Source organism: Oncorhynchus keta, chromosome 13 (assembly GCF_023373465.1).
Source record: "Oncorhynchus keta strain PuntledgeMale-10-30-2019 chromosome 13, Oket_V2, whole genome shotgun sequence".
In the NCBI taxonomy this organism is placed as follows: Eukaryota; Metazoa; Chordata; class Actinopteri; order Salmoniformes; family Salmonidae; genus Oncorhynchus; species Oncorhynchus keta.
Genome location: NC_068433.1, coordinates 41,736,544 through 41,752,993, shown reverse-complemented (window position 1 = coordinate 41,752,993; position 16,450 = coordinate 41,736,544). Strand labels below are relative to the sequence as shown.

General features: G+C 44.6%; 1 protein-coding gene and 1 pseudogene across 14 annotated transcripts in view; both read left to right on the top strand.

The window, feature by feature from the left end:
- The window catches only part of LOC118392359 (pleckstrin homology domain-containing family A member 5-like), a 149,829-nt gene that overhangs the window by 114,357 nt on the left and 19,022 nt on the right, over nt 1-16,450 (top strand). For all 14 annotated transcript variants that reach the window (XR_008062865.1, XM_052460172.1, XM_052460169.1 and 11 more), the window contains 4 exons: nt 1,270-1,342; nt 3,102-3,202; nt 4,582-4,697; nt 5,976-7,055. Coding sequence is in view for 13 of the 14 variants with exons in the window: in XM_052460172.1 (XP_052316132.1) it covers nt 1,270-1,342; nt 3,102-3,202; nt 4,582-4,697; nt 5,976-7,055 (1,370 nt within the window). In the remaining variant the exon portion in view is untranslated. The remainder of the gene's footprint in view (nt 1-1,269; nt 1,343-3,101; nt 3,203-4,581; nt 4,698-5,975; nt 7,056-16,450) is intronic.
- LOC127906795 (toll-like receptor 13) lies at nt 13,844-15,908 on the top strand (annotated as a pseudogene).

The window sequence follows — 16,450 nt, the reverse complement described above, 5'->3', positions numbered from 1 at the left end:
GGTTTGTGGGAGAGTTTGACCTCGTCTCTTGTTATCTGGCAATTCTATTCAATCTAAATGTTGATGCATCATTTTGTCATTCTCATTTAAATAGCCTGAGTCCTTTGTTTTAGTAAGTACTGATACGTTGGCCTGGTCCCTCAAGCAAAGTGACAACCATCCTTGATTGGATGTAACTTTTTCTCTTTCTCTCTCTGCCTCAATTAATCAGGTCACTTTACAGACTGGCTCAACCAACTTTGTGGTGGCTGAGCTATTTTGCTCATTCTTTCTACCTGTACAATGCAACTTGAGCATTTCCTCTCCCTCACCAAGCTCTGGCTGTGGGTCACTGTCTCTCAACTCCCTGGCACACACAACACACACACTCACTCACTCATTAAGAACAATCAACATTAGCATCACTCAGTTTCCAAGTAGAGTTGAGCTGTTGTCAATAAACGTTCTCTTTTGCGCTTCCCTCTCTACCATGCTGAATTACCCTTTCAAAGCTGCGTTGGTTCTCTCTCGCAAGACGTGCCTTTTCCCCTTCTCAAACCTGACAACCAAAGGCTTCTCTTAAAGGGGAAATATTTTATTGATGACGGGCTTTTCTTTCATGCCTTTGTACTCCTCCTCGTGCATCAAAAGAAAGCTGCGTACGAAGACAAGAAAAACAACAAAACCGTCTTAGATTATTTATGTTATGAATAAAAAATAAAAGCAACATTAGAAGAGAAGCCGTTATTTTCACAGAGAAAAGACTGGCGCTTATTATCTAGAGACGAAAGCCAACTAAGGCGTGCACAGACACACAGCTATAAAAACAGAAAGGGGAACCTTGTCTGGGAGTTAAGAGATAAAAAGGGCCAATTTGCTTCAGTGGGAGGAGATAGCTGTGGTTAATGAAACCGTCTGGGATCAGAGGGAGTGTGTGTACGTTGCTTCCTGAACTCCGTGACAGTCTTGGTGTTGGCCACTCGCATCCGGAGGGACAGCAGGGTGTGCAGGATTTGGTTCTAGCCTAGCTCTACTTACGCATTCAATTGAACAAATCAAGCTAGGTCTAGATGAAAAGCAAGGGCAGCCTATAGGTATTCATGACCTGGATTGAGGAACACTGCTCTATACACTAGATCTGATAGCAAATGCTTGAATAGATGGAAGCAAAATGCCAATTATTGTCGAAAGGCTCGCCTAGCTTATCCGAGGGCAAGGAACAGCCTCTACCAAATGTTTTGCTCTGTCTCAGTATCTGACTGATGTCTCCTGTCTTCGGTTCCCCTGTAGGACAGCACGGGGATGAAGCTATGGAAGAAGAGGTGGTTTGTGCTGTCTGACATGTGCCTGTTTTACTATAGAGGTGAGACACACACACACACACACACACACACACTCTCAAAGCGCAACACACGGTTAAAGTTTGAGTATAAGATATCATAGCTGGCATCATAGCTAGCAGTAAAACGGAAACGTATTTGCTCCGGACGTAGACATACCCCAGGTTTCAGAGAGTTTAATTGCCATAAATTGTTCAATTAAACGGTCCCGGAGTGCAATCAGCCAGCTCTTTCCTGACATGCCCAGAGGGGAATTTCCTGTATATTGGTAAACCAAGAGACGAGACAAGAGTTCTTAAGAGTGTTGACGTGCTATGCTTTCTGTTAACAACATCTAGCTCTCTCTCGCGCTCTTATCGTCTTCACTCACTTCATTTGAACTTAAGTGCTGTCTGTCGATGAGTTTTCAGAGGTGAGGTTTTGACTAGGAATTGTGTCTATCTGAAGGCAAGAATGAGAGGTTGTTGGGGGAATATGAATGACCATGTATGACTGATGGTTCTGCTCTGGTCAGGATCTCTGTCGCAACAGAATGATCAAATCTAATCATACCATCACATAGCTTAAAGGTTAAGGTCGCCATGCTTCTTTGTAGAATCTAGTGAAAACCCCATTTTACATCAAATGTTGTTCACATCTGCTGAACACAACAGGTATAGTAGACTTTAACAGCGCGATGCTTGCTGACGAGCCCATTCCAAACAGTGCAGTTAAACATTTGCTCAATAAAAAAAGGAAATAGTAACACAATACAAATGTAACGAGGCTATAAAGGAGTACCGGTACCGAGTCCATGTGCAGGGTTACGAGGTAGGTCATTGAGCTAATACAGTATTTACATATGGGTAGAGGTGCTGCTTTCACAAGGAGGAGGTGCTGTGTTTTCATTTCATCTTCTTGATCTCTCTCCCTCTCCTCTCCCCCTCGCCTCTCAGTTAATAATGCAGCGGTAGAGAGAGCGGGGCAGACGCGGGGATGGAGAGCTGCAGGGAATTCTGCTGTACTTGCCTGTTTAAAGTAAACCCTGAAGCTGAGGTTTGGGCTTTGTTGGTTTTGCTGCAGTCATGCTGCACTCTACAGATGGTGTGTTACAACACCGTGTAGGCATTATACAACCCAGCTGTACGGAACGCTCTGAGCAGCGGACGGATTGATTCCGTCATTGTTTACTTGCCTGTCTTTGATGCGGTAGCATCACTGTTGTATGCTATAACACTCAAGTTAGAGTGTTTGTTTACCATGTTGCGCTGTTAGGATTAAATTTGACTGCGAAATTATAGATGTTTGGCAAAGCGGCCCGAGGAGAAACTGTTTTGTTGTGCTATCTGGTTTGGGTACCCTACTGTGTAACATGCTGGAAGCCTGGGATTTGGGGGTTCTTAGTGAAGAAAGTGAATATCCTGCCATGCTCAACCCTCCCTGCCATGCTCTGATAGTCCCATTTAAGCTGGAGTTTATCTGAGACGGTTAACACACCCAGACCGAAGATAAAGGATCCTACACAAAGGTTCTGACAAAAAGAAATTGTCCGATACATCCTGTGTCCTGTTAGCTGCTTACCTAGCCATCACACCCTGACCAAAGATAAAGGTGCCTACAAAGTTCTGACACATTCTGTTTCCGGTACATCCAGTGTCCACTGTCCTATTAGAATGCTGATAGTACCCCTCCTCTGATCTCTCCCGACTTTCCTCCACCAGATGGACCACAATGCACTATTCCAAAGCCTGTGTCGACATTCTAAACCATATATGACGATTCTTCTCGCCCTCTGTCCCGCAGATGAGAAGGAGGAGGGCATCCTGGGTAGTATCCTGCTGCCCAGCTTCCACATCTCCATGCTGTCTGTCGACGACCACATCAGCAGGAAATACGCCTTCAAGGTCAGTACTGTACGCACACACAGACAGAGCCCCATAAAGGATGCCACGCTTCCACGCGTGGACATCCGAGGTGGTTGCAACGCGGAGCCGGAAAAATAACTTTGGAAAAATGGTTAAGGGGGGTACTTGTTTCCCATAATCCTGTTACTGAAGGCAAATCTATAATCCGTAACTCCCTTGTCTGTCGGTCTGGATTGTATAATGTGTGGCTGTCTGTATAGAAACTCACTTGATTTTGTGGTAGTAGGCTACGCGGAAGCACGTCTTCCCGCTGTATACCACAGCAGAGTTGATGCTTTTGTAGTGAGTTATTGTAGTGCTATGTATCAACAGCCATTGACAGACAATCCAGTAGGGGTAGGAAGCTATGGTGAGCTTCAATTGGTCACTCGCGTCACGCTATCATGGAGGATTTGAATAGAGTTCAGCTTTAGTCCCGCCCTGTTCAGCTCCCTCGCCCACGCTCGCATCGCTCAACGGTCCCTCGCCCACTCCGCTTCTCTCTCTTTCCTTCCATTGAAAGTGAATGGCGTCCGATGTTTCACCGCACAAAGTGTAAACGCACTGTAATACACAGGCTTCTCTTCGCTTTTGGTCTTTCCTTTCAGAGAATCTCTGAAAATGCGTTTGTATACGGAGAGTTTTTTTGTGCGTAGATCCATGATAAACTCAATAGATTTTCTCGTCTCAATATGCAAGAGGGTGATAGGAGCAAGATGGGCAGAGAGAGAAGATAAAGAAAAGTATACACAGAAAGACAGACTGCTATATCCACCTTTTTGAGCATGTTAGCCTCACATACCGTTTCACACATGTCACCACTGTAAACATTGATTCACTCCTACACATTGACACCGTCTATAACACAGTAACAAGCCCATCCATTCTCTACTCCCCCACATCCCCTACTATCTGTCCTCGCCTCTGCTGTGTGTTAGGGTGTGTCACAAAGGGCACCCTATTCCCTATATAGTACACTACCCCTGGTCTAAAGTAGTGCACGAAAAAGGGAATGGGGTGCCAATTGGGACACTGACTTAGTGCCAGTCTCTGCCTCTGCAGCAGGAAACAAGAGTAGCACTCAGCTTGGAGTGTCTCCCTGTCGCTCATATTTATGGTCCTAAGCCTGCTTAGCAGGTAATTAAAGTTAGCTATACAGCCTTGGAGCGGTAGGGATGCACACGCACATTCACGCTCCAACACACAGGCGTGTGTGCACAGACAGACTGACGAACACATGCACGCACACACCTCTTCCAAAGAAGGTGATGTAACACTCCCTGCAGTCTTGCCAAGGTCACCCACTTACCTACCTCACACTCCTTAGGAACTCTCCCTCACTCCCGCCCGCGCTCTCTCTCTCTCTCTCTCCCTGCTAGGCGACCCACTCCAACATGAGGACCTACTACTTCTGCACAGACACGGCCAAAGACATGGAGTCCTGGATGAAAGTGATGACGGACGCAGCCCTGGTCCACACAGAGCCAATCAGAAGGTGGGTAAACCCAGATTGAACTGCCCAGCAGCCAGCCAGCCTTGTTTGACTGACCTATGGCAATGAAAGCGACCAGCTGAACCGTGCAATCTTTTGTTTTGTAAGCAAACGGACGGCCGTGAGAGCCTGCGGTATTTCTTGCAGAAGTGAGAAATCGCATCAGTATAGAAGACAATTACCAGATGTTTTGTTGAAGATGCATAGCTTGTAATGAGAAGCTTTAGGGCTATACAGCACAGCACTGCCTCCAGTTAAACTTTCACGTCAGAGGCAAGTGCACTTCACACGCCGTTGGTAATTGCAGTGTTTTAGCCATGAGCTGTTCGTGAAGGCTTTTCGACATGGGCATACAGTGCTTTATACACTGGAGAGACTCAGATGGATAGTAACACCTACTCTCCACAGTCCTGTAAGTACAGCGCGCTGGCAGTCCTAGCTTCGTCATTGTGGCGTGATGCAGGCCGTGTGCGGAGGTTTGTTTGTATGTCTGCATACTGTACTTCAGCACTGCTCTCATCTTAAAGGGATGCCGTGGGGCACAAACCCGCACTCAGGCCACAGCATGCTTGAATTACACAGAACTACTGTGTCTGTAAACACCACAGCCAAAGTCTGGCAATAGAAATTGGACATACTGCCGTTACGATACCTTTACCTCACTGAGAAATACTAGGAAAACCCCAGGTAGAAATAAATAAAGTACCATTAGATTAGCAGTCCCAAGTGGCTGTCACTGTGACTTGTCCCTGAGTGCAGTAGGCGGTAAAAGACTGTGGCTAGCCTAGAATTGAGCTATTTCCCTCTGGAGTACCAGACCTGTTAATGGCCTTTCTGTAACAGACTGAAAGGTTGCAGCAGTGGATGGCTGCTCAGTCAAAGTAGCCACGTCTCACTGTGCCCTCGGAGTGCTGTGGGCGGACAGTGATGTTTTCAACACCTCTCACTTCTCTTCCTCTTTTCCTCTGTGGTCCCCCTTGGCAGTCATACAGTCAGGCAGGTTGGAGGAGAGGTAGCAGTAGAGCCCGGCGCCTGACACCCACACAGCAAGAGTCCATTGTTGGAATGTGGAAATGTGTGGCTAGTAATGGCTTATTGGTGTGTATTTATTGTCATCTTTTCATCAGTCATCTGTCTTTTTTCTTTCTCTTACCATTTCCAATCCCCCTCTTGTTCTCTCCCTCCTTTTCTCTCGTCCATCACTCTCTCTCCCTCACTTCTCTCTCTCCCTCCTCTCTCTCTCTCTCTCTCTCTCTCTCTCTCTCTCTCTCTCTCTCCCAGACTGGATAAGTTGAAGGTGGACCGCTGCTGTCCCCAGGAGGTGAACAACATCCTGAACCACAACCGGGTCCTGACCAGGCCAGAGATCCAGAACAACGAGAGGAACCGTGAGCCGCACCAGCCCTCCCTCACCCGCAGCATGGACCGCACGGACGGGGACAGGAAGCACAACCCCCTCCAGAGAGAGAGGGAACGCTACACGCTGCAGAGAGACGGCGAGAGATACTCCCTTCAGAAAGACGGGGTGAGCTACACGCTGCAGAGAGACGGAGAGAGGTACCTGTTGCAGAAAGACGGAGAGCGGTACGCCCTGCAAAAAGACGGGGAGCGGTATTCCTTGCAGAAAGACGGAGGCGAACGATGTGCTGTGCAGAAAGATGTTCAGATGGAGAAGTACGCACCTCAGAAAGACGGGGAGAAGTACTTGGTACAGAAAGATGGAGAGAGATATGCACTGCAAAAAGGAGAGCGCTACACCCTCCAAAAAGATGGACAGAAATACAACCTCCAGAAAGGGGTAGAGAGACAAACGTCTATGACTGAGAAAGATCGGTCAGATCGTTATGGGACCCTTGATGAAAGGCAGAAGTATAAAACCCTACGGGAAGGAAGTAAGTGTGGTACCCTGAGGGATGGAGATAAGTATGGGACGCTCGATAAGTATGGTACGCTTAGGGAAGTGGATAAGTATGGAACCCTCCGTGAAGGGAACAAGTATGGATTCCAGAGGGATGGCAGTGCTGAGAGACCTCTGACTAAAATCAACAGCATCAAACTCCAACCAGCCCAGGCAGCAGCCATCGCAGCAGCAGTTACAGCCTCCCGCCAGGTACAGGTCTCCCAGCACATGACCCCACCACAGGTCAACGGCTCTGGGGAGCGGGCTGGGGACCACAGCCCAGGGGAGGTGGTAGGCACCATGGGGAGAGGAGCAGGAAAGGCCCAGGACCCGCCTCCGAACCAGACCCAGAACCAGCAGGCCCAGGAGCCAGAGAAGAGTCTGACCAGAACCAACTCCATGAGGCAGCTGGAGAACTGGGTTAGGACCCAGAGGACACAAGAGGAGGACGATACCAGGAGGTAAGGGTGTGTGTGTGTATGTTTCTGTCTGCGTGCGTGTTTTGGGCTGGTGTGTGTGTGTGGGTTGGTTGGTTGCGTTTCTGTGTGGGTTGGTTGGTTGCGTTTCTGTGTGTGTGTCTGTATGTCCGTATTGGTCTGCACGTACCAATGCCTCTCTGAAATCTGTTACTGTTCTCTCAGATAGTAAAAACCACCATCTGTGTGTCTGCAGTGCACTCTTGTCAGTGAGTCAACCAGCCATCTAGACGTTAACTTGTCTCTAAGAGCACCGGGCGGCCAGAGACAGAGAAATAAAAAACCAGCCACATCCTCTTAGCCTGTGGCTATATCTCCCAGACCTCTTTATCTTTACCGTATCCCTCTCGCTCTCTCCTTCCTTCCTTCCTTCCTTCCTCCTCTCTCTCCCTCCCTCCTGTCTCTTTCACTGTCTCTGCTCAGTGCTCTATAGCATCCCTGGCCTGTGCTTGCCGGCGAGAGCTGAAAGCTTTTCATGTCACCGCTGTATGTCGCTGTCAGGGATCATACACTCATTTTGCTGGGCTTGTTTGAGAACAGGAGCGAGGGAATGTTTTCTCCCCGTCTCTTTTACTCTCCTCCGCCCATTCCTTTAGATGAATAAGTTATGGACCTGTGCCCCTGTTACCAGTAGAGCACCGCGCAATGCCTCCTACTGCAACATCATCAGTCCTCTAGAACAGCCCAGGGAATAGGAGGGACACTTCCAGATGACATGTTTCTTTTTGTGTCTGCGTCTCAAATGGCACCCTCTGTGGTGCCCTCCTTTTGACCAGGGCCAAAAGGGCTCTGGTCAAAAGTAGTGCTCCGACATAGGGGTGCCATTTGGGACGTGTAAATACCGATTCCCTCTCTGGCCTCTGTGTTATCCCAACAATCAGGTGTTCTCACATTTCCAATTCCCTTTGACGGAGATAGTGTGTACATAGCCATAGCAGCGCAAGGCAAACGCTTCCCAAGCTTCTATTTGAACTGTGGGCAACAGGGTGAGATATTAGAACTGTTATACTGTGGAATATAGGTCAATGAAATCCATATGCATTGCACCTAATACAGGACTTTATTATGTATTTGAAGATGGCTGTCCAGTAAAGGTATTGGCTATAGCTCACTGGGCTCTTCGGAAGACCGTATGTGCCTGTGTTTGTAGATCATAAGCTATGGATGCATACTTTATTCCCCTGTGCCTGTATGACATTGGCTATTGGCTTGTGTTTGAGGTTCTATCCTCTATACCACTGAGCTCACTCTGTCCCTCCTCTCTCTCTGGCTGTGAATTTACTGTACTACGCCCATATTAGGAGCCCAGACATTCAGCCTGCAGCCTCTACTATGGCCTAGTCTCAGAGCCAGTGAGAATACAGATTAGAGCCAGCGCCCTACTTTCCCTTTTCCCTCTCTACCATCCATTAAACTGCATTTGTTTATGGCAATTAAGCCTCTGAAAAGAGGAAGGACTCGGAGGAACTGATGCTAAACACCACAAACAATGGACTGGTTCAATTGAGCCCCCTGTTCTTTTAATGTCCCCTGGCCCTTTTAGCGTGCTGTTGTAATGCCAAATGGACTCTTACCATGCAGTTGTAGTAGGCTTATATACTGTCAGACACTTCTGTCTCATCCTCAAGGGGATATGCTCTTATTTATCGTATACAGGCTAGTTTCTGGACACGATATTGAGACTTCATAAAGGCCGTTGGTGTCTTTGTGCCTGATACTTAGCCTCGTTAATAAGCTCAGAGTCACTCCAGTGGCATGTATAGTGACTTGTTAGCTAGAAAGTACTGTACCTTCGGTGAATCAGTGACTCATATTAACACTAGTAGCCAATCACTTCTTCCTGGAATGAGGTCATGCCCTATCCATGCCCCTCCTCTCCTGATAAAGACCTGAGTGTGTCTGATATGGTAATGATATGGTAATGCCCCAGACATTAATTGCGTCTCCCAGGTATATAAAGGAAAGGAAAAGCAAAAGAGTGGACTTATTAGCATAATGCTTTAATTAGATAAACACACAGGTAATTAGTAGCGGCAGGTAGCCTAGCGGTTAAGAGCATAGAGCCAATAACCGAAAGGTCGCTGGTTCGTTTCCCTGTGCGGACTAGGTGAAAAATCAGTGTATGTGCCCTTGAGCAAAGCACTTAACCCTAATTGTAAGTCACTTTGGATAAGAGTGTCTGCTAAATTACTAAAATGTAAATGTAGATAATTTAATATTCTCAACCGGTGGGTAGAGCATGTTTTTCAAACCAACCTAAATGTAAAATCGACTAAAATGTTGATCTTCGTTTCCCAATTTTTTTAATGCTCATATTACATTATTTCTGCCTAACGAAAATACCTAATCTTTTGTGACAATAGTGGTGAACCACATGTAACTGTGACGGTCATTGATCTACAGGTCATTTTGCACGTCAAACAACCCCCAGGGAAAATCAGTAGCCTAGTCAAACTGCACACTGTGCCCAGCTTCGCCAGGTAGGAGGCCTGATCCTGATCTTGCACATCTGTGCGCCACCTTCAGCTTGCAAATGCTAAATTGGCTTGCGTGATCTTTATTAGGTTGTCACTCAACTATGTAATTTCCTAGTTTATTTATTCGCTGTTTAAAATGTTGTAAAAGTAAACCGGAAACACAACTCTCATCTTGCTGTACCTGCATAACGGGGCTTACAATATATTGTATATTCACTATCGGCAATAGTTTTAAACAATCATTGTATATGGTCATTTTTAGATATACAGGGTAAATCACTTTTGTGAGGCACACTTCATGGCGGGTACAGAGAGAAGAAGAGAAAATCACTAAGAACAGATTGTAGTGAAATCCCAAATTGTGCTATATATTCATTGGCTATGGCATAGCTAATTTGTAAGCGATAAATATTGATGCATTACTAGCTCAAACAAATCTGCTAAAATGACAAGTTAAGTGATGGTGATTTCAGAACCCCTAGTTGGGGGACAAAAAATATCGGCCCCTAATCCGATAGTGGTAGTGGAGTGGTAGATGCGTAGTCTCCGTTATGGTTTAGATCAGGGGCCAACATAGTACAAACGCGCACACTGTCTTGTATAATTAATCTTGTGGGGACACACAATTCAGTTCCATTCCAGTAACCCTAACCTTAACCCAAAAACCCTAAACATAGCTCCTAACCTAAACCCCGTAGAAATAGCATTTGACCTTGTGGGGACTAACAAAATGTCCCCAGTTGGTCAAATTGTTTGTTTATTTGCTATTCTTGTGGGTACTTTAAGTCAGTGTGTGGATGTGAAACATGTCACACACACACACACACACACACACACGTCAGCTCAGACAGGTCCAGCTCAGAGAGTTCCAGCTCATGAGCTCCATCAACAGCAGATTTGAATTTAGACTGGAAATGAATGCGTCTTGGCAACAAATGTTAGTGCAGCAAACCATATCGAATCACATCGATTCATTCTCTGATCAAAACTAATAGTTTCAAACTAAACGCATCACTTCTGTATTGTATCGGAGTACATGTATCTACCAGTGCTTTCGGAAAGCATTCAGACCCCTTGACTTTTTCCACATTTTGTTACGTTACAGCCTTATTCTAAAATTGACTAAATTGTCTTTTATTTCCCTCCTCAATCTACACACAATAACCCATAATGTCAAAGCAAAAACGTTTTTTTTTGCAAATGTATTAAAAAATAAAAACTGACATGGTTACATTGACATAAGTATTCAGACCATTTACTCAGTACTTTTTGAAGCACCTTTGGCAGCAATTACAGCATAGAGTCTTCTTGGGTATGACGCTACAAGCTTTGCACACCTGTATTTGGGAACGTTGCTGCACAGCTATTTTCGGGTCTCGCCAGAGATGTTCGATCGGGTTTATGTCCGGGCTCTGGCTGGGCCACTCAAGGACATTGAGACTTGTCCCGAAGCCACTCCTGTGTTGTCTTGGCTGCATGCTTATGGTTGTTGTCCTGTTGGAAGGTGAACCTTCGCCCCAATCTGCCGCCATTCATCTTTCCCTCTATCCTGACTAGTCTCCCAGTCCCTGCCGCTGAAATACATTGCAACATCATGATGCTGCCACCACCATGCCTCACCGTAGGGATAGTGCCAGGTTTTCTCCAGGCGTGACGCTTGGCATTCAAGCCAAAGAGTTGAGTCTTGGTTTCATCACACCAGAGAATCTTGTTTCTGTTCCTAGGCCTTCATTGAATATAATAATTTGTTCTTAACTGACTTACCTAGTTAAATAAATGTCAAATAAAAATAAATATAAAATGATGATGACCACTGTGTTCTTAATTGCTGCAGACAATTTTTGGTACCTTTCCCCAGATCTGTGCCTCGACACAATCTTGTCTCAGAGCTTTAGGGACAATTTCTTTAGGGACAATTTATTTTTCAGCTGTGGGACCTTCTATAGACTGATATGTGCCTTTCCAAATCATGTCCAATCAATTGAATTTACTACCAGTCGACTCCAATCAATTTGTAGAAACATCTCAAGGATGATCAATGGAAACAGAATGCACCTGAGCTCAATTTTCATTCTCATAGCAAATTGTCTGAATAGTTATGTAAATAAGGTAATTCTATTTAAAATGTTTAACTTATTTCATACAATTTCTAAATAAGTGCTTTTGCTTTTTCATTATGGAATATTCTGTGTAGATCGCTGAGGATTTCTATTTATTTCATCCATTTTCGAATAAGGCTGTAACGTAACATAATGTGGAAAAAGTCTATGGGTCTGAATACTTTGCGAAGGCACTGTAGGTATTGAATTTCCTTGAAAGGGAAAGATGCACATCCCTATTGATTGGTCAACTCCCCCAGCCCTCTTGCAAGCATTAACATAATTTGTATCCTTTTGGGTTGCTGCAGTTAAGTGTTTTGGCACTTTGCCCACTGAGAGGGCAGTAAGAGAACTGTCAGTCACCAAAGATATGGGATAAAAGGCAGGAATTCAGTTGGTGAGGGATTCATATTGCACCATTCCTGTTAGACAGTAGAATTATGAAAATAAATAGTTCAAATGTAAAAAGGCTATAAAGCAAGAATTCTTACATTTGCTCAACCAGGCGGTTGATATGTCAGTAAAAAGTCTGGTGTATTAAAACATTTTTTTAATTCAAAATACTTGGTGAAAAAATGTATTGAATTGTTGACAACTCATTATATTAGGAAACATACATTGGCGTTAAACCACGGTTCATGACCCGTGGGGACAATATTCGGACTTATGGTCGCCTATAAAATAATGCCTATAATAGTAATTGAAAAACAGAAAAGTGCAATTTATCTCAAAATGTAGTCTGAATATGTGGAAAACATGGTGGAAGAACCTGGATCATTTGAAATTTTAAGAAGGGACATTGCACACTATAAACCACATGAAAATGCATGAATATTCATGTTTGGACATAAGAAATTAGCATAACACCAGTCCTCATTTTAACAATGCTTACCTACCTATAAAAGCTATCGAAGCAGACCTAAGGTAATTTTTGTAATATTGTTGAGATGATTAAAAATGCTGTTCAAATTACCATTCTATTATGGCATTGCTAGTAATAACTCTCTTTTGACTTCTCAACCTTCTGGTAGAGCGATGTAATTTCCCAAATAAACCTCAAGTTGTAAACAAAAAACTATTGGGCGTTATATGAATTTAAGGTGATAATTTTTTCAATATGTTTTTCAAGAAGAGAGTTAAAGGGATTAAGATTAGCAATAATGACTGTGTAAAATAAACAATTCAAATACTTAGCTATAGTAGTATGCTCACAAAATTCGAAGTAATATTTTATTCCAATGCAATTTGCTCAGGGAAAGATTTTATTTAACAAGTAAAATGTTATTTTCTCTCAAAGGTAGGGGTCAAAAATGATTGACAACCCTAAAGATTCTTGGAAATAAAATAGTCCAAAGTGTAGTATTTGGTCCCATATTTCTAGCACTGATATTTTAGTGATCTCCTGAAAGCTATCATGTTCAAACAGCCTCGTGTCAGTTGTCTTTTCTGAAAGATTGTCTCTCACCGTACGCGTCGAAGACAAGTGTTTCTGGTGTAAGTCGCTTTGGATAAAAGCGTCTGCTAAATGGCATATATTATTACTTGAACTACCCACCAAGAGTAATAAAGCTGAGTCTTGTCTTCAGTGACACTCTGAGTCAGCTGACTCATCTGTACATTAGTTCAGGTATGAGGCCAATACAGTTGATTATTGGCAGTAACATCACATCTAAACAGAACCTGAGTCTCCAACACAAAGGCCAGACAGTGTCATTTGAAGACTGTGACAAACCTTTCTTTCAGTCTGTAACCCATCTTGATGCTGAATAATTCCTTTGTGGATCTGAATGAATGGGAAAGTACTTCAGGTCTGTGGAGACATTTGTGTACAGGTCAAAGCTTTCAGCTAAAAGTGTGGACTTAACATCAATGAATCGGATGATTCACCTGAGGAAACTGACTCTAGTACAGGTGGATCTTTTAATACAGGGTTCTGCCGACATCATTTTTCACAACCTGACCAAACTGGAGGTTCTGAAACATTCAAACTGCAGGATTGACTCTTTGGGGGGTAGTTTAACCAAAGACTTTGAATCCTTGAAAACATTATGTTTGCGTATCGAGAACATTTATCACGTTATCTACAGCTTTACTGAACGGCTCTCTAACCTAAAGTATTTGATACTTGACACATTACAGATGTTTGCAGTTGTGACAATGCTTGGCTCATTGCATGGACAAAGGGGTACAGGCCGGTTGAAGTGATCATGCTTAATCATAAAGTTATGTATAATTTAGAGGACTTGAAATGCTTGTCGGACAATGGACTAGACACACCTGACTTTGTCAAGTACACAGAAGCCAACTGTACAACAGAGGTGGGCTTTGTGCTCTTTGCTGTGACAGGCCGGAGAGTCCTGTTCTAAATGCTGGTGGTCTTGGTCCATAACCTGGCCAGTCCTTACCTCCTCCCCCTCTACCACATCACCCTTGGCTGGCTGGCGGAGGCAATGTGATCAAACACCAAGGGGGGCTTCCACTACGATGCGTTTGTCTCCTACAGTGGGAAGGATGCACACTTGGTGGTGGAGGAGCTGCTACCCAACCTGGAGCAGAGGGGTCCCCCTTTCCTGCACCTATGTCTGCACAGCAGGGACTTCCAGCTGGAGAAGGACATTGTGGAGAACATCACAGACAGCCTCTACCGGAGCCGCCACACCCTCTGCCTGGTCAGTCGCCACTATCTGCACTGTAACTGGTGTTCCCCGGAGATGAAGCTGGTCACCTCTGGACTGCAGGTGGAACAAAGGGTCTTCCTGGAGAAGATCCCCCCCGCCGGCTGGCTGTCTCCCCACCACAGACTGTCTCGCCTGGTCAAGACTAGGACCTATCTGGACTGGCCCCAGGACCCCCATCAGCACCAGGAATTCTGGGACAGACTGTGGGCTAAACTGAAACCTCCGACTCTGAAGCCTGAGGTCTGAGTTTTATGTAGGACCTTCTGTTAATAAGGCTGAGACAAATAATGTTGTCAGATTTGAGATATTGCATTTGCAGTTAAAAGTCCTCCATACAAAGGCCTCCTGAGTGGCGCTGGGGTCTAAGGCACTGCATCGATCCCAGGCTGTGTCACAGCTGACCATGACCCATGATGCGGTGCACAATTGGCCCAGCATCATCCGGGTTTGGAGAGGGTTTGGCCGGCGGGGATTTCCTTGTCCCATCGCGCTCTAGCGACTCCTTGTGGCGGGCAGGACACCTGCAAGCTGACTGCGGTCGCCAGCTGGATGGTGTTTCCTCTGACATATTGGTGCGGCTGGCTTCCGGGTTAAGCAAGCAGTGTGTCAAGAAGCAGTGCAGCTTGGCAGGATCGTGTTTCGGGAGGATGCATCGCTCTCGACCTTCTCTTCCGAGTCCGAAGGGGAGTTGCAGCGATGGCAGAAGAATGTAAATACCAATTGGGCAGAAAAGGGGTTAAAAGTACAAAGTCCTCTGTACAAAACATCTACTGTTATTTGAGGTTTGTTAGACAATTCTGATTTAAGTCTCTTTTAATGCTCTGTCTGGAGTGTAATATTTCTGTTTCATCTGAAATACTTAGAAATAAGCCCATTTTATTTTTTTACTCAAATTTTACTCAAATTTTACTCTAATTTTTGTTCAACACCTTATCACTAACACATGTCTTTATCTTTGTTGCTTAGAGGAACTGAAAAGGGCTGCATCCGTGGTTTTGTACTATTTTTGTTGTATTTCAGGGTAAAACCAATGTCACCATCTGACCATCTGCTGTATAATGCTTTGAATGACCATACATGAATGACAATGAACCAGTTATTTTAATTTCAACTGAGATCAGAGGTTTGTACATACATTTAGTTGCTAGTTGTTTAACAAATGGTTTTGCTTGAGTGTTGCCTGTATATTGTTTATTACGTATGTAATTTAACAATTTGTTAACTTATGGGTGTGGAGAGGTGTCCAACCTTCCTGCCCAAATAAGTCATTTCTGCTCAATATTTGTGAGTTGGAGGGAACCTAATTTTATTGTATCATTTGATTATTGTACAAGCTCTTGATAAAGGCATCCAGCCGAAACGTGGGAAACTGGCTTTTGTTTCTGTTTAAAGGTCCATTGCTGCTGTTTTTATCTCAATATTACATTATTTCTGGTCAACATTGAAGTACCTTAGCGTGATTGTTTTCAATTAAAATGGTCAAAAAGAGACAAAAAAAATAGTGTTTTGGCAAATAGCAATTTCTCAAGCAAGAATTGCTGATGTCACCAGGCAGGCAAAATGCCAGCCCACCAAAACAGGCTGAGATTTCAGGCAATTTTCTCAAACGGCTCTTACACTAAAAGGGCATTATCATCATTTTCACAAATTCACAGTATTGTTCCAACTTCATTGTGTGTAAATGTATATTAAACAGAGTTTTAAAGATATTCTAGAACGCCTCCATATTCCAGATTCTTAGTTCTTAGCACAGAACTGTCCTCTCATCAGACCAGTTTTCAGCAGCTTGCCTAGACCAGCAGTGCACTGACTATGGTAGGTCATAGAGTAGGCCTGACATGGCTGTTTATCCTCCATTATTATGGTGTCTGATGGAGAGTACAGCCTTATCAGTACAAGCCACAGAGAAGCATCATCCCTCAAGCTAAAGGTCAGGTCTTCCCCAGGAGTAACCTTGCCTAAGACCTGAATAATTATGTTAGCACCTTGAGGCTTGAGCTCTGTGGGCTAACACAAGAAAGAGACCCGCATTACATTGTCACAGGGAAAGCTGTTAATGTCGGCGCTGCCTGGGTGGGTGGTTAGGTTTTCAGAAGGGGAGGTGGTGGCAGATGAATCTCAGGACT